Source organism: Bubalus bubalis, chromosome 19 (genome assembly GCF_019923935.1).
Source record: "Bubalus bubalis isolate 160015118507 breed Murrah chromosome 19, NDDB_SH_1, whole genome shotgun sequence".
Lineage (NCBI taxonomy): Eukaryota > Metazoa > Chordata > Mammalia > Artiodactyla > Bovidae > Bubalus > Bubalus bubalis.
Genome location: NC_059175.1, coordinates 58,586,237 through 58,609,784, shown reverse-complemented (window position 1 = coordinate 58,609,784; position 23,548 = coordinate 58,586,237). Strand labels below are relative to the sequence as shown.

At 47.5% G+C, this 23,548-nt stretch overlaps 1 protein-coding gene across 9 annotated transcripts in view; it reads left to right on the top strand.

Annotated features, from left to right (window-relative positions):
* TRIO (trio Rho guanine nucleotide exchange factor) overlaps window positions 1–23,548 on the top strand; it is a 362,508-nt gene that overhangs the window by 244,640 nt on the left and 94,320 nt on the right. For all 9 annotated transcript variants that reach the window (XM_045163663.1, XM_045163664.1, XM_045163662.1 and 6 more), the window contains 8 exons: window positions 1,129–1,198; window positions 1,757–1,846; window positions 3,577–3,669; window positions 6,092–6,203; window positions 7,826–8,016; window positions 9,961–10,062; window positions 14,402–14,544; window positions 15,144–15,243. In XM_045163663.1, the coding sequence (XP_045019598.1) occupies window positions 1,129–1,198; window positions 1,757–1,846; window positions 3,577–3,669; window positions 6,092–6,203; window positions 7,826–8,016; window positions 9,961–10,062; window positions 14,402–14,544; window positions 15,144–15,243 (901 nt within the window). The remainder of the gene's footprint in view (window positions 1–1,128; window positions 1,199–1,756; window positions 1,847–3,576; window positions 3,670–6,091; window positions 6,204–7,825; window positions 8,017–9,960; window positions 10,063–14,401; window positions 14,545–15,143; window positions 15,244–23,548) is intronic.

Below are 23,548 nucleotides of genomic sequence, written 5' to 3'. Positions count from 1 at the left end.
AGCCGTATCGTCAGCTGCCCCGTCAGTTACTTCTTAGGGTTCAAAGAAAGGACTGGCCTCCACGGGCTGCTGGCTGATGTTTTTGGTCTTTCCTAATAAGAAGGAGGAAGGAACTGAGGACAGAACAGATGCGTAGTGTGACCAAAGTAAAGTGCACTTGCCACTGGCCAGAGGAGGAGCAGGATTTTATTTTTAAAGTCAAAAAAGGAGAGAGAAAAAAAGACAGCAGCAGCATCTTTAGGTGGAGTCTGTGCACCCCAAATCACCCGAGAAAGATGGTGCTGGGCCAGAGCCGGCAGGGTCTTCCTCGCTTCTCTGCCCCCCAGCCCACCACCAGCAAAGACATGAAGACCTAACTGGTTTCTCTGAACTGAGTATCCCCTAAATTATATCCTTTGCTACTAAACATATCAGGCTTCCCAGATGGCAGTAGTGGTAAAGAACCCGCCTGCCAGTGCAAGAAACATAAAAGACAGCAGATTCGATCCCTGAATCAGGAAGATCCCCTGGAGAAGGACATGGCAACCCACTCCAGTATTCTTGCCCGGAGAATCCCATGGACAGAGGATCCTGGGCTGCTACAGTCTTGGGGGTTGCAAAGAGTCAGACACAACAGAAGTGACTTGGCACGCATCCTCTGAACAGCTGGGGTAACGATTCTACTGGAAAGTATCTGAAAGCGAAAGGGAAAGTCCCTCAGTTGTGTCTGACTCTTTGCGGCCCTATGGACTATAGAGTGCATGGAATTCTCCAGGCTAGAATACTGGGAGTGGGTAGTTTTTCCCTTCTCCAGGGGATCTTCCCAACCCAGGGATTGAACCCAGGCCTCCCATATCACGGGCAGATTCTTTACCAGTTGAGCTACAAGGGAAGCCCAGAAAGTATCTGAAGGCTGAACTAATTAATTGTATGAAAGTCAAAGTAACTTACCCCAGTTCATAGCTCTTGCTGCACATTTTGTTAAACTAAAACCTAAATGATACAGTTTTCACTGCTTTTGATTAAAATGATGCAATTCAGACTTTGCCTAAATTCATGGTATGCTTGGTCTCGTTCCTGGCATATCATCTCACTCGTAAAATGCTTTAGGACTCCTTAATAATATTATACCGTTTTTACTCTCTGCAGCATATTCCTAAAAGAGCTGGAAAAATATGAGCAGTTACCGGAGGACGTGGGACATTGCTTTGTAACCTGGGTAATGAAACCTCAGCAGCTTGTTCTGTCACTACTGTTTGGTGGCTTTGACGGACGTTAGAAGGAACACTGTCCACTTCTCAAATGGCATCCTTTTCTCCTGGTGTCTGCAGACAGAAAAGCAGACTTTACCCCCAAAGAGTTATGTTCTCCAGCTAGTTATTACTGTGGAACTAACTTCTCATTGGCAGCAGTGCTGGCTTGGTATAGAAGGTTGGGTGAGAATGCCAGGCCTCCGCATGGCCTTGGGGACTCCTATGTAACTATGAGTCCTGGTGACGGGCCCTGCTGGCTAAGTGTGACGCTCAGGTCTGCACGCACTGTTGTAGGAAGAGAGGCTGGGGCTCCGCCCTGACTCGCTGGGCCAGGGGGGGTTTCTGGACGTGTGTCCTATCACAGGACACGTTTCTTATTTTAATGTCTTTCTTTAGAAGTTTTCTTAAATTGGAGGCTTGAATTTCATTTACATATCCAGCTTCTTTTTACATAAAAAGTTTGTCATAATTTGACTTATTGCCATTTGAAAGGGATACTACTCTAATTTTCTTTTTGTTTATAGGCAGACAAGTTTCAGATGTATGTCACATATTGCAAAAATAAGCCTGATTCTACTCAGCTGATACTAGAGCATGCAGGATCCTACTTTGATGTAAGTAATAGATTACTAAAAAAAAAGCTGTGGTATTTTCTAAGTTGCTTTTGGTGTACATTAAATGTAGGTTGACTCATAACTTTCACCTAATTAGTATGATATCATTTTTATCTATCAAAAGTGGAGTATTCTTATACTTATGGTTTTAAAATATTTTTCTATAGTATTGCAAGCTCTGTGTACTGTAAAAATTTCAGACTGTAATATGCACATGTGTATAAATGTCTTGCAATTTATATACACTCACTAGTTTTTTATTTGTAATGTTGTACATATGAGTACATATGAAGCTAATCATCTTTTCTCCTCTATAAAACAGAAATAATTTTAAATATTTTTAATCACTTATTTTTCCCATTTCAATTTCATGATGTACTTAATTTCCAAAAGCAGCCTACCAGTAAAATTTTACAAATGGCACTGTAACAACTCAGACCATTGGGAGGTTCATTAATTATATTGTCGTGGGTGTAAACATAGTTTATTTTTTTGGAAAGACTTTACAGAGAGGTTGTTTAGAACAAAAAAAGATGGAGTCTTATGATACATAAAGTGATTGGGGGGGTTTCCAGAACATAGTCAGATGTGCCAAATACATTTTGTTTTGATTAAAGATAAGGTACTTTCGAATGTTAGATGTAATTTGGTGTGTGAGTCCACAAGGTTATTAGACTTGTTCCCATGCTCGCGTTTGTACATGGCCACCTGTGATCATCTGCTCTTCTCTGAAAGTCTGGGAAATTAGAGTAAACTTTAGCCTCTGTCTTTGAAGTAGAGCCCTGGCTGTAGATGGCCCTCTCTCGGTTGTCATTCTCATGACCGGTAGTTACATGGCCCTTGGTGGGTGAATAGGAAGCCCACTCTCAGCCCAGGGTGGCCCTTTCCTTCCAGTATTTCACACAACCCTGGGTCTTTGCCATTATGTGGAGCCCACCACCATGGCCTGTGCAGTTAGAATTATTTAAGGCCTAAGAAGCAATGAGAGCATGTGGCACACATAATGTTCACAATCAAAGTCGTTTAAAAACCCTGCGACCCAAGTAGGAAGCCAAGAGCTAAGAGATTGGAAATACAGTAGTTTGTTGTGAAAAGGAGAGCAGACAGGAGAGAGTTTCTTATGGTAAGGGTGAAGGAAGCCTCCAGTAGAGAGGGCTGGGATGTGGTCTGTGACAAGGGTGCACATGTGGCTGGAGCTTCAGGAGCTATAGCCAGAGAGTCTGACCGTAGGGCGGGCACAGTGACAGCCATGGGGGACGGGGCACAGTGAGGGCCAGGGGGTGGACACATCAACGGCCCCAGGGGGCGGGCACAGTGAGGGCCCAGGAGTTGGGGCACAGTAATGGCCACACAGGGGCGGGCACAGTGTGGGCCAGAGGGGCGGGGCACAGTGACGGCCCGGGGAGGGAGGGGGGGGCAGGCACAATGATGGCCACACGGGGACGGGCACAGTGATGGCCCAGAGGGCGGGCCGGGGAGTGGTCGGCCTCCCTGCTTGACCTCTGCACGTGAAGGCCTGTAGTGCAGGGGAGACCCTGTGTTTTCAGGGCTCAAAGTGATGATTGAGACTTGCTGTTTTTATGTTGAGTTTATTAAAAGAAGCAATAGTGATTTCTGTATATTTATAGAAAAAGTAGTTTGTGTGATTTCATCATGTGGGTAAATAATGTAGATTTTTAGTTCCTCCTGTCTGACCTCCCAGTGGTGTATGTATCCTTTTTTGAATACAGGAAATACAGCAGCGGCACGGATTAGCCAATTCCATCTCCTCCTACCTTATTAAACCGGTTCAGCGAATAACGAAATATCAGCTCCTTTTAAAAGTATGTATGAAGCATCTTCAACCTACAAAATGTTACACATCGTGTGTTGCCACTTTGACATTGTTTTATTTATCTAAAGTACTCTAAGTTTTTGAAACAACATCTAGCAAATTAATTTTATTTTTTAATCCATTGCCATTTTTTTGCCCTGACGGATTTCTCAGTGTATCAGGTAAATAAGAGTAGATTTCCTAACTGTGCACCTGACCTTTGCTGACTGATCCTAGTCCCTAACATAAGATTGAGAAAGGAAAGAGAATGATTTAGTGCCGATGCTGGATGATTTAGTGCCATTGCTATGATTTCTGTCATAATGACCTTGCTGTTTTTTGGTTATGAATAATTATAATTAAAGTTGCACTTGTAAAAGTCAAATAATAATTAGTTTTGACAATACAATGGTAAACAAACAAACCTTAGAATTTGTGGTAAGAGTTGTTACAGAATTTATTGTATATAATTGACATTTTCTTGGCTACAAGAAAACTGATTCACAACTTTCACCTCATGATATTCTACCCCACTGTTTCCTTAGCTGGTGAACATTACTAAGCATCAGAATGTACCCAACACCCATTTATCCCAGTAAGACTGTTTCATGAACCTGATTATGTCCCCAGTTCAGCCCTAACACAATAGGGGATCTTGTAATTTTTCTGGATATAAAAGAGATACAGAAGATGAAGTTTTGAATGTCCAAAACCCTTATTGACTTTTTGTTGTTGTTAATTTAAAAAAAGCAAATCTAGAGGCAGTCAAAGGGGCTACATTCTTTTGTGACAGGACCCCATTATGGCATTCTCCTATCAGAAAGCTCTCCTGTGCTTTCAGAATGTCAGATTCCCATTAGGGGATTTTATGACCACCACAACAGAAATATGTGGTTGCTATAAATGTGCAAGAGAAGTCAGGAAGCTAAGTTGTTTATATTCACATTTGCCCTCTGATTTCTAATTCTGCAAAGGCAGTTTACCTCTTAGTGTCCTCAAGATTGATGGCTTTTGTTTTTCACATGTGGTTCTAGTAAAGATCTCAGCCTCAGTGACCTCACATCTAGTCATTCACTATTAAGCTGCTGCTTTAATTTATAAACCTGACTTGATTCTGCCCAGGGGTTCTTCCATTGAGCAATCATGAGCTATGCTGAGCTCCCCAATGAGGAGGTTTTCAGCCTCAGCACATGGCAGTTTTAAAGCGCTTAATGCCAAGCGGCTCAGAATAAGCAGTGCACATCATCTGGCCATGAGAACAGGGGTCTGTTGGGCAGCTGCTTTGCCCTAAACCAGAGGTCCCCAACTTCCAGGATCTAATGGCTGATGATCTGAGGTGGAGCTGATGTAATGATCATAGGAATAAAGTGCACAATAATTGCAGTGTGCTTGAATCATCCCGAAACCATTCTTCTCACCCCGCCCGCCCCGCACCCCCGACTCTCGTCCATGGGAAAAGTGTCTTCCACAAAACCTGGGGCCAAAAAGGATGGGGACCACTGCCCTAGACCCTCCAGGGTGCAGTTAAAGCCAGCTGCAGTGCCACATCCCTTTTGCTGAACATGGGACACAGAAAGCTGTTGTTGCTGACTGCTAACAGTCATTAATACACTGGGGAGAAAATACCTTGGCCCCCTCTAGAATGTGACTCTGTGGTCCTTGCTGTCACTCATCTAAGACAAGTATTCTCCTACATAGATGTGAAATGTTATTTCCCTGGGGAGGCATCCTGCAGTCATTAGCGCTTTCTGAACATCCCAGCGCAGAGAAGAAGTGATTCCCTATAGAAACCCGGACAGCCATGCAGTTCCTGCTGGAGACGGGGCAACTCCAAAGTAGGGGGACATTGTGTGTATGTTAGTGGCTCAGTTGTGTCCGACTCTTTGCAGTCCCCTGGGCTTAGCCCGCCAGAGACCTCTGTCCATGGGATTCTCCAGGCAAGAGTAAGGGTGGAGTAGAGTGACGTTCCCTTCGCCAGGGGATCTTCTCCACCCAGGGATTGAACCTGGGTCTCCTGCATTGCAGGCAGATAGAGCTCAGGATCGTACTGGATCCTGTGGCCAGCAGAGCAAGACTCACTGGACTCTGACTTCACCTTTGAATGTAACCTCTAGGTGACTGTGCTTTGCTACCCCGATTAAATTGTTTGTCATTTTTGAGGCTCAGTAGTTAACATGTACACTAAACTCATCTTCAACCATGACTGCATTTGGTTTCCTCTGAAGCCTAAGAAACATCCTGACTTGGGCAGGACAGACCCTTCCATCCACTGGCTAAAGAGGCAGTTCAGATTTATCCTGCATTCCCTTATGAGAATCTCTGCCCAGTTGACCACATCTGTTCTTACCACGAACATCATGGATTTTCACAAACTCTGTGATTTCTGTGAAGACCTCCTTAGTGGAACATCTCGTGGTCTTGGTCTCCCACAGGAGCTGCTCACGTGCTGCGAGGAAGGGAAAGGGGAGATCAAGGACGGGCTGGAGGTGATGCTCAGCGTGCCCAAGCGGGCCAACGACGCCATGCACCTCAGCATGCTGGAAGGTAGGCCCCCCGCCCCGCCGACGCTGCTCCGCCCCCATCCCCATGTCGTTGCCCCTCCATGCTCAGTTAGGAGTCACCAGTGGAGGCACGGGGCCTTCTCTTTCCAAAAATTGGCCTCGTTGCTTCCCTCGAGGAGCTTACGACATGCTCCCCCGTCATTACAAGCCTGTCTGCGGCCACTCTGCTCTGCATCCCAGGAGCACCCGGTCTCCGTGGTAGATGGACAGGTGGAAGGATAGGTAGACCCACCCTCTCCAGGATTTCATGGTCCCCCCAGGGCTCGTGTCCTCCCCATCTCTCCATCCACTGCATCACCTGCTAGAGCCTTGCAGGAGCAGGTACCACCTCCCTGCCCGTGCAGCCGAGCCGGATGTGCGGCGTGGTAAAGAGAGAATCGGATAAATATGCTTAATTAAACATTATCATCATGAGCATAATTTCCCTGACTGCTTCTGTCTAAGAAAGCTCTTTCTGTGTAATAGCTTAACTCGTACTGTCAGGTTACTCAAGAGTTATTTTAAGCAGTACTCCAGCCCCAAAGCTCGTGCTGGCCTGTGTCGTCACCGTCGGCTGCATTGAACCGTTTTACCGGTGACGGCAGAGACACTCCCGATTGTTGCAGAGACACCCCATCCCCTCAGAATCAGGGGCCAAGCCAGAACGCCTTTCTTCCTCTGATGTAAAATCCTGAGCGGGCGGGCAGCCCTCATGGGGTCACTGGGCCTCCGGCTCTCTCTGGCCGATCTCTCTCTCCACTCCTCCAGTGTTGTTCTGGGTGGCCAGGTGTGCAGGGTGTGTCAAGGCCCTGTTCACCTCCCCTCTGGCAGGCCGCAGGGGAGGGGGCCAGCGCTCGGGGCAGACACTTGCGGCCCCGGGCATAGGTGGGCGTGGCTGTGGCTGCCCCGGCCCACAGGATGCTGGGAGATGCAGGCTGGCTTGAGCGGCCACAGAGACGGAGGGGCTTCTGCTGGTAGAGAGGGCAGGAGATCACTAGCCGCCCCTGCCCCGCATCCGCCACACCATGAAGAGACAGCAGCGGTGAAAGCCAGCCCGCGCCCAGAGCGCCACTGACTCACTTCAACAGCTTTGTGTCTAAAGGAGAGAGAATTCCTCAGGGAACCAGGGATGTCTCCCAGGAGGAAGGCCAGACAAGGGTCTGGAAGAAACGCTGGGACTGCAGAGAGCAGTCCAGGAAGGAAGTTCCGGGCTGAGGAAGCCGAGGCTCAGGACGTAGAGTGGAAGTTGGGGGTCGGGGGTTGGGGTCGGTGAGCCATCCTGGATGGGGCAGCTGGGAGGAAAGCTGCGAGCAGTGTGGAAAGCAGTGTGGGAGGGACACTGAGGGACAGGGTGCTTGAAGCAGGTCTCACATGGTGAAGAAGGAGGACTTGCAGAATAAGGCTGCGTTTGTTTTGAACGGGGTGCGGAATACATGCAAGGCTGTCTTCTAGGAAGAATTATCCTCTGTCAGTGCTAGGGAGACTGGAGCCCGGGGCCCAGATGGGAAACTCTCATCTGGGATTTAATTGACGGGCCTTTTACAAATGTTTAAGCAGCCGCAACACAGTCTCCTGCATCGTTGTTAATTTCCTTTCAATTGACGGTGCCTTTTCTTCACGTCCTAGGGTTCGACGAGAACATTGAGTCTCAGGGAGAGCTGATCCTGCAGGAATCCTTCCAAGTGTGGGACCCCAAAACCTTAATCCGAAAGGGCCGTGAGCGACATCTCTTCCTGTTTGAGATGTCCTTGGTGTTTAGTAAAGAAGTAAAAGATTCCAGTGGCAGAAGCAAGTACCTTTATAAAAGCAAATTGTTTGTAAGTACAGGCCTTCAGAATTGTAAGTTTAAAGGTGACACAATTGCAGTTTTTTTATGGGTAGAGAAAAATTAGCGTTGGTTGCCTTCGGTTTTAACCTCCCAAACTGTTCTAAACTATCATCTGAAATTGTCCCCTTTTCATCTTCAGTGAAATTCTAACATTCCTGAATCCACTAGAGGGCGCTTGTGAGTGTCAACATCCCTAAGTTTAGGAAACTTGGTTTTTTCTAAATTATGTAAGATCTAACTGCGGGATAAGAGAACACTTTATAAGTGAAATTAAATTATTTATCTCCTGGGTGCCTTAACTAGCTTTTTAGATAAATCATGCATATCAGATTGTGGTTAAGTAAGTTCTCACATCATTATAATTAATGTTTCATTCACCAGCATTGGAATTTACTTAAGCAGCCTTTAAGCAGCCTTACAGGTGTCTTACTGTGGGCTCTTAATGAGGAAGCTTGACTTTTTTCATTAAAAATAAATTTAAGAAAAATAGATGATCTTAGCGGTTCATTACAGCAGCAAAATATGATTATTAGAGAAAATTGTATAAGCAAAATCACTTTAAAGATCCACATGCCCTCCATCCCCCGACTTCCACCCAGAGACAGCCTCTCTGCCATGCTTGACAGACACAGCGATGCATTTACCTTTAACTTGTCATGTACTTCCTGGCAAGAGAGACATAACCTGGTTCTTTTTTCCACAGGTAGCAGCCCCACCCAAGTCTCTATAAACCACGAGTCAATGCTCAGAAAAGTCTCGAGTGGGTGTCAACTTCCGGGTCCCCTGAGCTCTGCCTCCCCTTCACGGGCAATACCTCAGAGGGCTCTCGACACAGAATTTCTGGGCAGGGTCAGGCAGGGGGAGGAAAAATCACTGTTGGAGAACAGAAAGTGCAGGAGAATTCAGTTTCTTCACCAGATGTGGCAGATCGCTTATACATGTTGGTAGAAACTTGGAATTTGGACAACTTACACATTTTTGTGATAGCCTCATGTTAATCAAAGTCCTGGAACAATAGAATACGACCAAGCGTAGAAATCTTAATAATCACCTGGAGTTTACACATTCAAGCTAATGGCTTTCATACCATTTTCCTTGGCTTGTGTCCTGCTTGAGATTGTCTTTTGGACCACAGCCTGCCTGACATCATTTTAGATCATATTGTAACTGCAGAGAAAAAATGCAGCATTCCTGGCTAGCCATTTCACTAGCTGGCTTTAATCAGTCCTTAGAGACCACTCTGGTCTGTTTTAGAAGCTGATACATCTTCACTTAATTTATCTTTTAAAAGTTAAGGTTCTCTCAGAGACCAGATTATGAATCATTTCCCTTGCTGGAAGGGAGAGAATGCATTGGGATGAACCTGATTATTGAAGGGGGGATGAAGATGTTGACCTGTATCTCCACCCCTGCAAATGCATGTAACTACAGACAGAAAGTTTGTCTCTTTGCCCTTAAAATGATTGGTGAACTACTGTACATTAATGCTGTTGATAAGCACATTGGAAAATAACTGAGCTTTAAAGTACCATTTGTCTTCTGTGAAGTTGCTTCGATAATGAAGATTCATGGCGGCAGCTTGGTCACAACTAGGACAGACTCATCTTAGTGTTTACAAGGCTGAAAATAGTCAACTCTTGATTTTCCAGATAATAAGAGTTTTCAGCTATTTTGGTTTTTCTGACTTGGCCTGTTGACCTGCATCAGGATTTCCAGGTAGAAGTACTCAGAGGAAGCGAAAGAGATGAAGCCAATCTTGGGTAGCCTAAGAACAAAATGTCCTCATTTGAACTGAAGTGAGACCCAAGGGCTGTGTATCAGCGTAAACAAACTGTGTCATTACAATGCAGCTTGACCACGAGTCACCAAAGATGACTTCCTCGCTCTCTGTTCTGTATCCCACCTAATCATGTAATTGTCTTTTTTTCTCCAGACCTCAGAGCTGGGTGTCACAGAGCACGTTGAAGGAGACCCTTGCAAATTCGCACTGTGGGTGGGGAGGACACCAACTTCAGATAATAAGATTGTCCTTAAGGTACGTCCACTGAAGCTGGGGAATGCGCTCTGTGACACGTTCACCATATCTGTTACACGTGTGCCTTTTCCTGTTGTTGAAACAGGCTGTCGTGTCCTTCTTTTTGTTCCCTTGGTGGCCCCTAAGCTTGGCGATCACCACAGAAAGAACAGTAAGATGAACCCAGTGTGGTATTCTAGTGGTGCAGTATCTTGAGCTAAACTTTTGCTGCCTACAAAAGATCACATGGAGAAAGGTCTTTCTCATCTTCTCCATGCTTCCGGTCTTATAGAGTGTTGTTTTTAAGTGAGTATTTATCCAGGGTGATTGTTTAAGAGATATAGCAAGTCGAGGTACAAAAGGAGGGAGCTATGGACCAGTAGCTCCCATTGTACACTTGACCTCTGGTTTCCAGAGGAAAATAGGCATCGATGCATCTGTGAGGGCCTTTTGACACTTTCAAGGCTGAACGTGCCCAGAATCTCTATGGGGTCCTAGACCCTTTGACTTTCTAGTTTGGAAACAGAGAAGGGCGGGGGGCATAATCAGGTACAGGGTTTGGTATGTTATCATTTGAAGTGTTCATAAACACTGAGGTTGTTTTTGAATATATAGTCTTTGAGAGAGGAATATATCTTTGAATATTTGATTTGAACTCTGTTTTGATTATACTGACCTCTCCTAGGAATGATGGAGGACTCTAAGGATGTCTTAGGGACTTCCCTCCTCCCATGTTTAAGAAAATACAGATGGAACTGTCTTTTTGAGCTGTCTGGAAAGACCATAAGAAACTTCAGGATGTTTGGGGGCAGATGTAGCTGAAGATTTGTAGAATATTGGGAGGTGAGCCAGCAGCTTAATGGGCCTCTGGTGTGTGGACTTGCATGTCAGTGATTTTGTCTTTTACATTCCTTTTCATCTCTCTACGGTATTTCCAGCGACTATGAGTTATTCAACTATACTGCACTCATATAGAGTGTCCGCTGACTATGGAATCCATTGTGTTCCTAAGGTGTTTATTCACATGGAAATGATGGATTGTTTTGCAATGAATATATAATTACCAACCGAGTGTATTTTTCTTGTTAGTCCTGGCATAAAGCCCTATAAAATATAAATTGCACTGATAGCTAGATATTAGAATTTCAAGGTATATTCAAGACCTGAAAACTTCCAACTTTGGTTGAGTGTTTCTCCAGATTAGCTGCAGTGACAAACGCCCAAGGGTGCATCTGAGAAATCATGCCAGATATTTTAGTCAGATATGTTATTATTTAGCCATATTTATTATGTCCTAAGTGAAATACCCATGATGCAGTTGAACAGTCACATTTCCTATAGGCTTTACTAAATGAAAGTTTGTTTTCTAGGGAATTTGGGGTAGTATTTTTCTGACTTCTAGCAAGAGACTAAAGGAAATGATGTCCTTAGTAATTTCAGAGATTGCTTGGTGATGGTGGTTATGGCATAGATGGTGGTGGAGGTGGTGATGGTGGAGGTGGTGGTGGTGGTCGTGTAGGTAGTGGTAGATATTTTAGCAGTGGTGTGATGTGGTTATTGTATAGTTCGTGAGGGTGTAGACAGTGGTAGAGATGGTGGTGAGGGTGTAGGTGCTGGTGGTGGTCGTGTAGGTATTGGTGGATATTTTAGCACTGATGGTGGTAGTTATGGTATAGATGGTAGTGGGGGTGTAGATGTTGGTAGAGGGGGTGGTAGTGATGCGATAGATGGTGGTGAGGATGTAGACAGTGGTAGGGATGGTGGAGGAGGTGGATATTTTAACGGTGGTGGTAGTTACGGTATAAGTGGTGGTGAGGGTGTAGATGGTGGTGTGAAGTGCAAGTTGCCCAGTCATGTCTGACTCGTTGCGACCCCATGGACTGTATAGTCCTGGAGGCCAGAATACTAGAGTGGGTAGCTGTTCCCTCCTCCAGGGGATCTTCCCAACCCAGGGATCGAACCCAGGTCTCTAATATTGCAGGTGGACTCTTGACCAGCTGAGCCACCAGGGAAGCGGGAGATGGTGGCGGTGGTGGTGAGAAACTGAAACTGTCAATCACTCAGTCGTGTCTGACTCTTTGCAGCCCCAGGGACTGTAGCCCGCCAGGCTCCTCTGTCCATGAAGTCCTCCAGGCAAGAATGCTGGAGTGGGTGGCCATTCCCTTCCCCGGGGGATCTTCCTGGGGGCTTGAGCCTGGGTCTCGTGCATTGCAGGACTCCCACGTCACTGTCATAGTCGCCAGGGCGGCCCAGTGGCAGCCGTGGCGACAGGGACCGTGGCCACGGCGGTGGAGGCGACGGCCTAGTAGCTGTAGCACAAAATTATGACCATTTTTCACTTTTATGGTCTGAAAAGGAGAAGTTTATTTCTAAATCCTTTCCTAAACAGATTGAGACTACTGAGAGTATGAAACAGGTTTTTCTCTTCTCCTAACCAAGTGGGACCTTTGTTGTTATTCAGATGCTAAGCTGTGTCCAACTCTCTGTGACCCCGGGACCACCGCATGCCAGGCTTCCCTGCCTTCTGCTGTCCCCCAGAGTTTCTCAAACTCATGTCCTTTAGGCAGACAAGCGGCCCGTGGCCCCTTGAGTCGATGATGCCATCCAGCTGTCTCATCCTCTGTTGCCCGCTTCTCCTCCTGCCTTCAATCTTTCCCAGCATCATGGTCTTTTTCCAGTGAGTTGGCTCTTTGCATCAGGAGGCCAAAGTATTGGAGTTTCACTTTCCGCATCTGTCCTTCCAGTGAATATTCAGGGTTGATTTCCTGTAGGATTGACTGGTTTACTTAGTCCTCCAGCTGCGTTATCTTTGTTTTACCGTTTCTGAAAAATTGGTACCTTTTTTTCCACGTTTAATTTCTTCAAGGTTAGGAGAATTGCTCTCCATAAATGTAATACTCGGCTTGCTTTATTTAAATGACTGGGATCCTCTTTATTGCTGAACCGTGGTATGGGTCTCCTCTGCGGTTGAAACCCTGCCAGATGTTCTTGCTCAGTCACTTCCCTTTGTTTAACCTCCCAAACATCTGTATCAGGCGTGTAAATTCCAACAGTTCCGTACCGTTCACGGTTTCCATCCTGAGACACTTACTTAATGCACAGACTCCCCAGCTGCCTAATCTTTCTGCCTCCCTCCCCAGGAGAGGTGGGTTTTACTGCTCTCCTGGCCTCGGATCTGGGAAGAGAAGCAAGAGACTCCTTCTGTCCTTCATTTATTTCCCTCAATTTTCCCTCAACTGAAAAGACACATCCTTCAGTTAAACTATGTTATTTAGAAAGAGAGTTCTCAGTCTTAATTTCTTTTCCCAGCATGGGGCTTGACAAAAACAAGGTCCACCATGAGAAAATGCTTGGGTTCCCCTCCCTGCCTGATCTCATGCATCGTCCCACTGACGATTGTTGTAATCATTCTCAGGGAATTATGCTTATATCATAGGAGGTGGATGTTTTCCGTAAGGAAATTAAAAACTGTTGCTAAGGCCCAGGTCATGTAAAAAGGGAGGGGGAAAGAAAAAAAAAAACCCTACCTACTTTGAGGCACCGTGAAAGAAAAATCTGGAAACTCTGATGCCATATATGTGCATTCAGTCAGTGCCTGTTCTGTGTCCTTTCCAGAGAACCTTGGTCCAGCGATGCAGTGGAGTTGAGGGAAGCCCACCATATGTCACTGGCTACAGTAGGCTGCCCTGGTTTATCCTAGCAGCCTAACGCATGGTGGATTCAGGCAGAGTTTGAGGGGATGGGTGTGTGTGGATGTCCACCCCCAGGAATGCTGGCCTCTTCACCTGCTGGCAGTGTGACCTTGGGTACATTTCTAACGTGTCCAGGGTGCGGGTCCTCCTTTACGGCAGGAGGATTAGGGAGGCCTCGACTCCACAGGCTGTGAGTGGGGGTGGGGAACGGGTGCAAGTGGAGAATCGGTGCAGCTGCACCTGTTGATCGTGAGTCCAAGGGGTGAGGTGGCAAGATGGATGGGGTTGGGGGCCGCTGGTTCAGGTTGCTCCTGGTGCTCCAAGGGCCACGGGCCACTTGTCTGTCTAAAGGACCTCAGGACATTTGGGTTTGGGGGCAGCTCTGTTTTCCTAGAATTTACCCAAGGCTGCTTAAAAAGTCTTGGGGCTGGGGAGTGATCGATTGCTAGACTATTCAGAGATCTGGAATATCATCAATGCTATACAGAATGAAAACGGTCCAGATGACAGAATGTTCAAAATTAGGGTCATTTATTGGGTGGCACATTAAATACAGAATGTGGTTGCTTTTCTACTGAAAAGTTACGTTTTAAATGAACAACTCACGGAATGCGGGCACCTGAGTGTGGTCAGCGCAGCACCCTGACCAGTTCTCACCCTCTGTCCAGGCCTCCAGTATCGAGAACAAGCAGGACTGGATCAAGCATATCCGGGAGGTGATCCAGGAGAGGACCATCCACCTGAAAGGAGCCCTGAAGGAGCCCATCCACATCCCAAAAACGGCTCCAGCCACGAGACAGAAGGGAAGGAGGTCAGTGTCTGGGTTCGTTTTTCCAAGTTGGTGTTTATTTAAGGGCAGTAACAAGGCAATGTTAACTTACTAGTTTTCAGAAATCATTTTTCTCAAACATTTTGAGGAATGTTCTTTTTAAATACAATTCACACATAGCATCATTCTTCCTAATGAAATGGCTTCATCAAGACAACAGCCTCCTTCACCTTAAAGCCAGTGAAAGTCTACATGCACATCCCTAGTTCTCTCTTCCTTTTCCAGCCGTTAATCCATGTGCATGTGCGAATAGTGCCTGTGACCTTGGACGAGTTGTGTAGCATCTACACGCGTTAGCTTCTCGTCTCTAAGATGGCACTGACCATTTCGGCTGTATTTGATCACCGGGAGAACTAAGTGCAGTGGTAGGTGGTAGACACACAGCCCAGGGTCCAGCCCAAAGCCTGTCCTCACTGAAGAGTGATCGGCCGTCATCAATGTTAATATCAGCCGCAGTCATACAGACCGATTCCCACTTCTTTGAACACATCTGGTCTGTGTCCGCTATCCGATGGACACTCGTCACCAGTCTTGAGGCGCAGACCCAGCAGTGTCAGGAATCTGCATCTTTGTGTCTCCAGGGATGGAGAGGATTTGGACAGCCAAGGAGACGGCAGCAGCCAGCCCGATACGATTTCCATCGCCTCCCGGACGTCTCAGAACACGCTGGACAGTGACAAGGTGAGCGGGAGCTGGCCCTTTCTTGGGGGAGGCGTGTGTAGCCAGTCTCCGGTTTGTTGATAAAGGACAGTTTCTCATCAGCGTTTCAGACAGTTGCCATGGGTTACGAGGGGTGCCAGGAGCAAAGACGGAGTGTCAGGATGAGAGGACTTGAACCCTGAGGATTCAGGAAACAATCATTCATCCTCTCCAGTGCCGTTGCATGGTTCTCTGTGCGAGTGTCCTAAGGATGTGTGTTTAAGCTTTTTTATTTTATATCAAGCAGAAGACCCTATTGTCTGACATTACATCTTACACAGAGCCCTGGTGCATAAAAGCGGGGCTGCTCTGACTGAAGCAGGAGCAGTGGCATCTGCAGAGGGTGGGCGAGGCCTTGCGTGACCATGGACTGACCACCAGGAGGCCCCAGGCTGGGCCTGCACCCATGCTGACCACCAGGAGGGAGGGTCTGATGTGCATCAGAGAAGTCTAGATTCACCTTCTACAGCAGTGGCCTACAGAGTCCCATGATCCTGTCTTGATAAAATCAATAAACCTACAAAACAAACCGATAGGAGAAGCTGGACGCCTGGGCTTATGTGATACACAGGTGACTAAAGGACCCTGCAAAGCCAGCGGAGGGCGCCGGTGTCCACAGAGGCCTCTGTCCCTACCAAGAGGAACACCTGCCTGGTTCCCTTGCTAGAGGACCAGACCAGGTTCTTGAAACAAATTATTTAACAGCAAGTAGGAGTTTCGTTGGGCTTCCCTCATAGCTCAGTTGGGAAAGAGTCCGCCCGCAATGCAGGAGACCCCGGTTCGATTCCTGGGTTGGGAAGATCCGCTGGAGAAGGGGATAGGTTACCCACTCTAGTATTCTTGGGCTCCCCTGGTGGCTTAGCTGGTAAAGAATCTGCCTGCAATGTGGGAGATCTGGGTTCGATCCCTGGGTTGGGAAGATCACCTGAGGAAGGGAAAGCCTTCTTCAGTATTCAGGCCTAGAGGATTCCATGGACCATACAGTCCATGGGGTCGCAAAGAGTCAGACACGACTGAGCGACTTCCACTCACTCACTCGGGGGCTTCCTTGATCTTGCCATCGGTTCAGGATTCCTAGGTAGTTTCTCCCTGTTTGACCCTGGACTTCCCCACGCGGGTCCTTAGTCCCAGGATCTAGGGTCTGTCTGCGCTCAGCGACAGCCCACTCCCCGCCCCGACCTCCCGTCTCTCGGGAGCGACTGCTGTCAGAGGAGAGAGCCCAGCAGCTGGTCTCAGGGGCCCAGACGTGGCTGTTTTCTCACTCAGCTTTGCAGAAGAATTCACGGTATTGACTGTTGTTTCCAGGACAGAAGTAAGTAGGTTTAAAAATGTTTTCCTCACCACTTTCATTTTTTCAGAATCCTTCTAATTCGAGTAATTAGCTCTTTCCCAACCTCCTTTTTGACTTCACTAAGTAATAAGTCCCAGAACTTAGACTGCTTTGAGTATCAGGATTGGAGAACAAAAAAAAAACAGTGTCTCATTTGATTTTGTTCCCAGCTCAGTGTATTACATTCAGCAAGTATTTCTCGCCAGTGGTAATAACGAGGAATAAGATAAATGAGCTGTTCATGCATTGGGTGCCTAATAGCCTCTCTCTGCAGCCCCACCCGTAGTCTTGCGGTTAAGAAAATAAATTGAACTTGGGCATTTTTCTTTAGAGTAATCCTGAGTATTTTCTTAAAAAAAAAAAAAAAAATTGAGGTAATTAGGTTATCTAAATAGTCGCACAAGACTTCCACCTGAAGGAAAAGTTCGAAATAACCGAGGCTCATGCAGAGGGGACCAGCCGCCTTCATCCAGACCCACTCACAGACCCCCCGAGGCTGACTGATCATCACACCCCCGCTGGGGGCCCACCAGGCCCCAAACTCACAGTCTTACCGGACATTCTCTCATGGATCTGGTCTGTGTTAATCTGAGTTTGCAAGTGTCCTTAGGGAATTCCCTAGCGGCCCGGTGTCAACGCAGTGCTTTCCCTGCCGAGGGCGTGGGTTCAATCCCTGGACCGGGAACTAAGATTCTATAAAAACAAGGGGCTAGCTATTCATATATACGTGTGTATGTAAAGTCTATTCTAAAAATAAGATATTTGAGTGAAATTGCCAGAGAAACCTAAGTGTAAAAAGTTCTGCCTTTTGGAAAGGATGTTAAGGTGTTTTCCAGAGATTGGTTTTAGAAGAAAGGCAACTTTGTTTCTCTCTGGTGGTTTCTGTCTGGATGGGTGGTGGTGAGAGTTCGGAAGTAATCCCTGCACCTGGTAAGGGGGGCTCCTAGTTCTCCAGCCCCCGACTTTGAAGTACAGCTGCCCGGCACCAGGCAATGCCTCTAGCCCCCCACAAAACCGGGGGCCCCGTCCTCTGACCTGCAGTTGACTGGAGTCCACAGGTTTACCTCAGAAATAAAGCTCCATCCTGGAGTTAGGAAGGGTTCACTTGTTCTGCTTGGAACTTGTTCACTTGTTCTAGGAACTCAGAATCGAGCCTGCACAGCTCCTGTAGAAAAAATAAGGCGCATTATCCTAGGAACTGTTGCTTTTAAGGCAGCAAGTTCTAGTACCTTATGAGAGGGAAGGAATCAACCACTCAACAAAAGCATGGGTTTGCAGAAATTAGTCATTTTACACTGGGGATCTATTGGGGTATTAGAATTATTAAAGAGCCGCCTCTTAAGTATTTTATCCCTGAAGGCAATTCACCAGTTTTGGTTTACCGCCTCTCATACCCAATCTCTGAACTTCCTTCCTTGGCTCAGAAGCCCCCACCCTCTCCCAGGGCCACTTCTGTGAGGCGGCCTGTAGTCAGTCCTCCACCCGTGCCCCCAGGGCTGCGGAGGCGGTGGCCTCATTCTCAGCCTAATGTCCTCGTGACCCTGAAGCATGGGCAGTGACACGCCAAAGCTGTTGACTGAAGTGGAGGTGGCGTGTATTTAATGCCCCTCATTGAGGCTACAGGTCTTCAGTAGGCTCAGAAGTACGTGAAAGGGCTGACATGTCCTCCTCGGGCCGTGGAGCTGCAGGGGCTTGTCTCCCTCCACTCTGGGCTCTGCACTGAGGAGAACAAGCCGCGTGGATGCTTCCGAGTGTGGGGTTTGGAGGGGCCGCACCCCTGGAGCCTCATACAGGGCACGGCCCGTGTCTGCAACCACACACACATGTGCCTGCACACATGTTCTCCGCCTTCTTCTTGCAGCCATCTCCCTGTCTGTACTTCTCCGATAGAACATTTCAGGGTCAGTCCATGACTTGGGGGGATACATTTAGGAAACGGCCTCCTTTTCTGCATCAGTTTGTAAAATGCGCTGTTGTGCTAAACTGGGCTTAACCAGAAAACCCTCCTCTTATCTCTGAGGCAGTTAACTTTTCGTATGTATCGAGGTTCTTCCCACCCTCCATATTTCAAGTTTAAACAGCCTCTGCTGACAGAGGCAGATAGATCTGGCAAGCACAATTACTTAACCATATTCTGCCTCTTGGACCTCATTTACGATGTCTGTTATGAGTTAGTTGTTATCATGGAGTTTGGTTCCCTTTCAGAAACTGGGTGGGGGGATGTTTTTGACTTGGCCTCTTGGAGAATTCTTGAGGAAAAGTTATCTGCCCAGTGCCGTAGTGACTCTCAGACGAGGCGCAGAAGGTTATGAGTCTGTGAAGGAGGGGCTGCTGGAGACCCCCGCTTTCCAGGGGATGCTGTTAGCCGATGCAGACCACGGGTCCCCACGAGGACCTTTCTTTCCTTGAAATGTCGGTTTTGAAATAGGCCATCTCTCTGTCTCAGATGTAAGTTCAGCACTGATTCCTGCTCATCTCAATGGTATTGTGCTGATAAAGCGATCTCATGAAATTATGATTTGGGTTCCAAAGGCATCAGATGCTTGCCAGATTCTTACCTCATTTGTCCTGAGCTTGCCTCCCCGAGGTAGGGAGGAAAAGCCTCCGGGGCACCGAGGGGACGAGGGAGGCCTGGTGACCCTCACAGGCCACCCAGCAGTGGAGTGGGGAGCCAGAAACAAAATGTGCATTTAATTACCTGGCGACTCTACACCCTGTTATTTCACACTCAAGCTGAGTACAAGCTAAGTACTTTTAGCATATTAAAGAAGCAGCTTTTAATATTTTTTTCCTTCTGTCCTCTTTATTAGTCTTGTGGATTGCTTCATAAAACAAAAATGTATATATATAAGGAAAAAAGAAAAATATGAGGGTCAAATATAGGCTACTATAGAACAAAGCTGGAGAAGGCAATGGCAACCCACTCCAATACTCTTGCCTGGAAAATCCCATGGATGGAGGAGCCTGGTAGGCTGCAGTCCATGGGGTTGCTAGTAGTCGGGCACGACTGAGCGACTTCACTTTCACTTTTCACTTTCATGCATTGGAGAACGAAATGGCAACCCACTCCAGTGTTCTTGCCTAGAGAACGCCAGGGATGGAGGAGCCTGATGGGCTGCTGTCTATGGGGTCGCACAGAGTCGGACACGGCTGAAGTGACTTAGCAGCAGCAGCAGCATAGAACAAAGCATCTTGAAGTCGGGATGGAAAAAGTAGCCAAGGCAAGCCAGGGCAGCCTGGGGGAAAGGGGCCCAGGCCAGCAAGAGGCCAGGTGTGAGCTTTCTTCAGGGCTAAGGCCATGCAGGTCTTATTTGTAATGAGCGAGACATTCACTTGAGATTGGTACTTGGCATGCTCTGCCCTAAGCTTGGGATGTGAATGTGTAAGTCCACACATTTAGAAAAATAAACGGTTTCAGTTATTTTTCATGAAGTGTATTTAGTGCTACGTTGGGGATATGAAATTTTATGCAGTTTAAAAAGTCAATGAACCTCTGGGAAGCGACAGTCTCCACTGTAGGAACTTGGACAGGTTTACACAGATTGTAGTACTGCGGCAGCATGTAAAGTAATTAATGCCAGTACGTTTTAAAATGTGGCTGGATTCATGTTTTTAAGAAAGGAAAACTGCGTCCAGCCTACTTAGGAAGTGCCTCCAGCTTGCATTCAGCCTCACTGGTCACATCCCTGGCCTATGTGCCAATCCTCTTAAGCTCATGCTCTCCCCTCTGCCCGAAGCTGCTAGAAGCAAGAGGCAGCCTTGACTCAGAGATTCTGCCCCATGGGCTGGGTTTGCCAGAACCTCCCAGGGCCTCCTGTAGGTTTGCCCGCGTAGGCATGAAATTGAGTCACTCCATCCGGAAGCCTTTCCATTGACAGCACATAGTTTCAGTTCCCAGGCATCAGAGTCCTGACTCTGCCCAGACGGTAACAAGAGTAGGATAAGCAAAGTCTTTAATGACCAGCAGCAGATGATTGGGCTTCCCTGGTGGCTCAGACGGTAAAGGATCTGCCTGCAGTGCAGGAGACGCAGGTTCAATCCCTGGGTCAGGGAAGATTCCCTGGAGAAGGAAATGGCAACCCACTCCAGTATTCGTGCCTGGAGAATTCCATGGACCGAGGAGCCTGGCGGGTTACAGTCCATGGGGTTGTAAAGAGTCAGACATGACTGAGCAGGGTGAGCCTCCCCAGCCAGGCCTCTGAGCTCTGCTTCTCAGCAGCCTCTGCACCTGTTTCCTCATCTGTAAAAGCGGACAATACTGCTCCCCACTCCAGGGCTGTACTAAAACTGTGCGTGTAGAACAGTGCCTTGCATGTCCTGAGTGCTGCATAGGTTTTAGCTGTGACTGTGTCTTCATTTGAAAAAGCGCCTCCTTCTCAGCCACTCATTATTTGCTCTTGCAGTCGCTATACAGCGGCCTCTTATGGAGCACTTTTTTGTTTTATTTTTTTTAATGTTTAATTAGAGCATAATTACTGTATTGTGATGATTTTTGCTGTACATCAACGTGAATCGGCATCAGGTGTACATGTGTCCCCTCCCTCTGGAACCGCCCCCCCACCTCCCTCCCGTCCCACCCCTCTAGGCTGTCACAGAGAACTGGCTCTGGGTTCCCTTCATCATACATTGAACCTCTACTGGGGATCTGTTTTACATACGGCATGTATATGTTTCAGTGCTATTTGCTCATATCATCCCACCCTCTCCTTCCCTTACTGTGTCCAAAATGTCTGTGTCTCCTTTGCTGCCCTGCAAGTCAGATCATCAGTGCTGTCTTTCTACACTCCACGCGTGCATGCCAAGTCTCTTTAGTCGTGTCTGACTCTTTGCGACCTTATGACTGTAGCCCGCCAGACTCCTCTGTTCATGAGATTCTCCAGGCACAAATACTGGAGTGGGTTGCATTTCCTCCTCCAGGGGATCTTCCCTGACCCAGGGATCAAACTTGCATCTCCTCCAACTCCTGCACCGAAGGCTGATTCTTTACCTCTGAGCCACTGGGGAAGCCCTCTAGACTCCATGCTGCTGCTGCTAAGTCGCTTCAATCGTGTCCGACTCTGTGCGACCCCATAGACGGCAGCCCACTAGGCTCCTCTGTCCCTGGGATTCTCCAGGCAGGAATACTGGAGTGGGTTGCCATTTCCTTCTCCAATGCATGAAAGTGAAGTCGCTCAGTCGTGCCCCACTCTTAGCGACCCCATGGACTGCAGCCTACCAGGCTTCTCCGTCCATGGGATTTTCCAGGCAAGAGTACTGGAGTGGGTTGCCATTGCCTTCTCCGTCTAGACTCCATATGTATGTGTTAATATATGATATTTGTCTTTCTCTTCCTGACTGACTTCACTCTGTATGACAGGCTCTAGGTTCATCCACCTCATTAGAACTGACTCAAATGCATTCCTTTTTATAGCTGAGTAATATCCCATTGTGTATTTGTACCACAACTTCCTTATCCATTAGCTGAGCACTCTCGATTGCAGTGGATTTAGAAGCTGTGTTCGTTGGAAGCTCGAAGCTGTGCTAAAGGTAAACTGCTGAGATTTAGCACCTGGACTTCGCATCTTGGTGTCTCAGCAGTAAACACTGACCACATACCGAATGGGCAGCCTCTGAAGAAGGGGAGAGTCTCGCTTGAGACGTTTTCCCAACCACTTCTTCAGTCCTACCACATCAAGTGCACACATGTAGGGTGATGACTCCGTGCTCTTCATGAGGTTGATCCGTGCATTCCCAGGCATGAGGCCATCACCCCCTGTGCGGCCCAGGCCAGGTGCTGCCCTGCAGGAACAAGCAGGGGACACCCTCCCCGCCAGCAGCCTGGCGAAGGTGGCACCTGGCATTGGTTCCTTCTATCTTTCCAAGTGATGGTGGCTTTTTATAATTTTTAACAAGTTTCTTAAGTGTGCCCATAAAGACACAAAATGAATGCAGTCTTTGCTGACTTAAGTTACTCAATCAGAAAAACAAAGTTCCCCCCACGCTAGGGTAGAGTGCCTCAGTTCTAAGAAAAGGCAGATTTTTTTCAAAAGTACAACTTCAAGCATAACGGCAACAGAAGTATTTCAAAAAACAGTGGCGGATCAAGAAGTGCTTTTCAACGTAAAGGTTATGGTGCCCATCAGAGTCACTGTTGACGACGGTGGCCCATCTTTGATTCCAGCTTGAGGCGAAAGGTTTATTCTGCCTGTTCTTTTGTGGGAGGGACCAGTCAGCTGGTTACCTGCCTGCCATGCCTTAGTTTTTCAGGGGATAAAGAAAGAGGCCTTTCAAATGAATGTTTGTGGATAAGTGCTGCTCACTCAGCAAACACAGCAAGCAGGCGCCTCTGGGCTCCCTTGTCCTACCCGTGGTCTTGCTTTCCAGGCCTGTGACTGAAAGTAGTACACGTGGGTCCAGCTGTCTGCTTCCTGACTTTCCTTCCTTTTCCCGCTTTTCAGTCAACGAAGCTGTTTAGTCCTGCCCCGCAGCTCAGCTCTCAGCACCTGCCCAGCACGGTCCGGTGCCTCTGGTTCTGACATGTTCAGAGTGAGGGCAAGTGTGGCATGGACCCAGCTTCTGCAGAGCTCAGAGCCCAGAGGCCTGGAACCTGGGAGCTGTCTTCTCTCTGCTTTGCCTGGCTTTTTCACACTTAAAGTTTGCCTTTTCAAATACATCTTTCCAGTTGAACTTCTTGGCATGCTTTTGTTTTAACCTTTTTATTCATTTAGTTTTGGCTGTGCTGGGTTTTCCTTGCTTTTGCACAGGCTTTCTCTAGTTGTGGCAAGCAGGGGCCATCCTTCGTTACCAAGTGCCCGGGTTTCTCATTTCAGTGGCTTCTCTTGTTGCAGAGAACAGGCTCTCGGGTGCTCGGGTTTCAGTCGTTGTGACTCCAGAGCCCAGGCTCAGTAGTTGTGGCACATGGGCTTAGTTGCCCCAAGGCATGTGGGGCCTTCCTGGCCCGGGGATGGAAGCCACGTC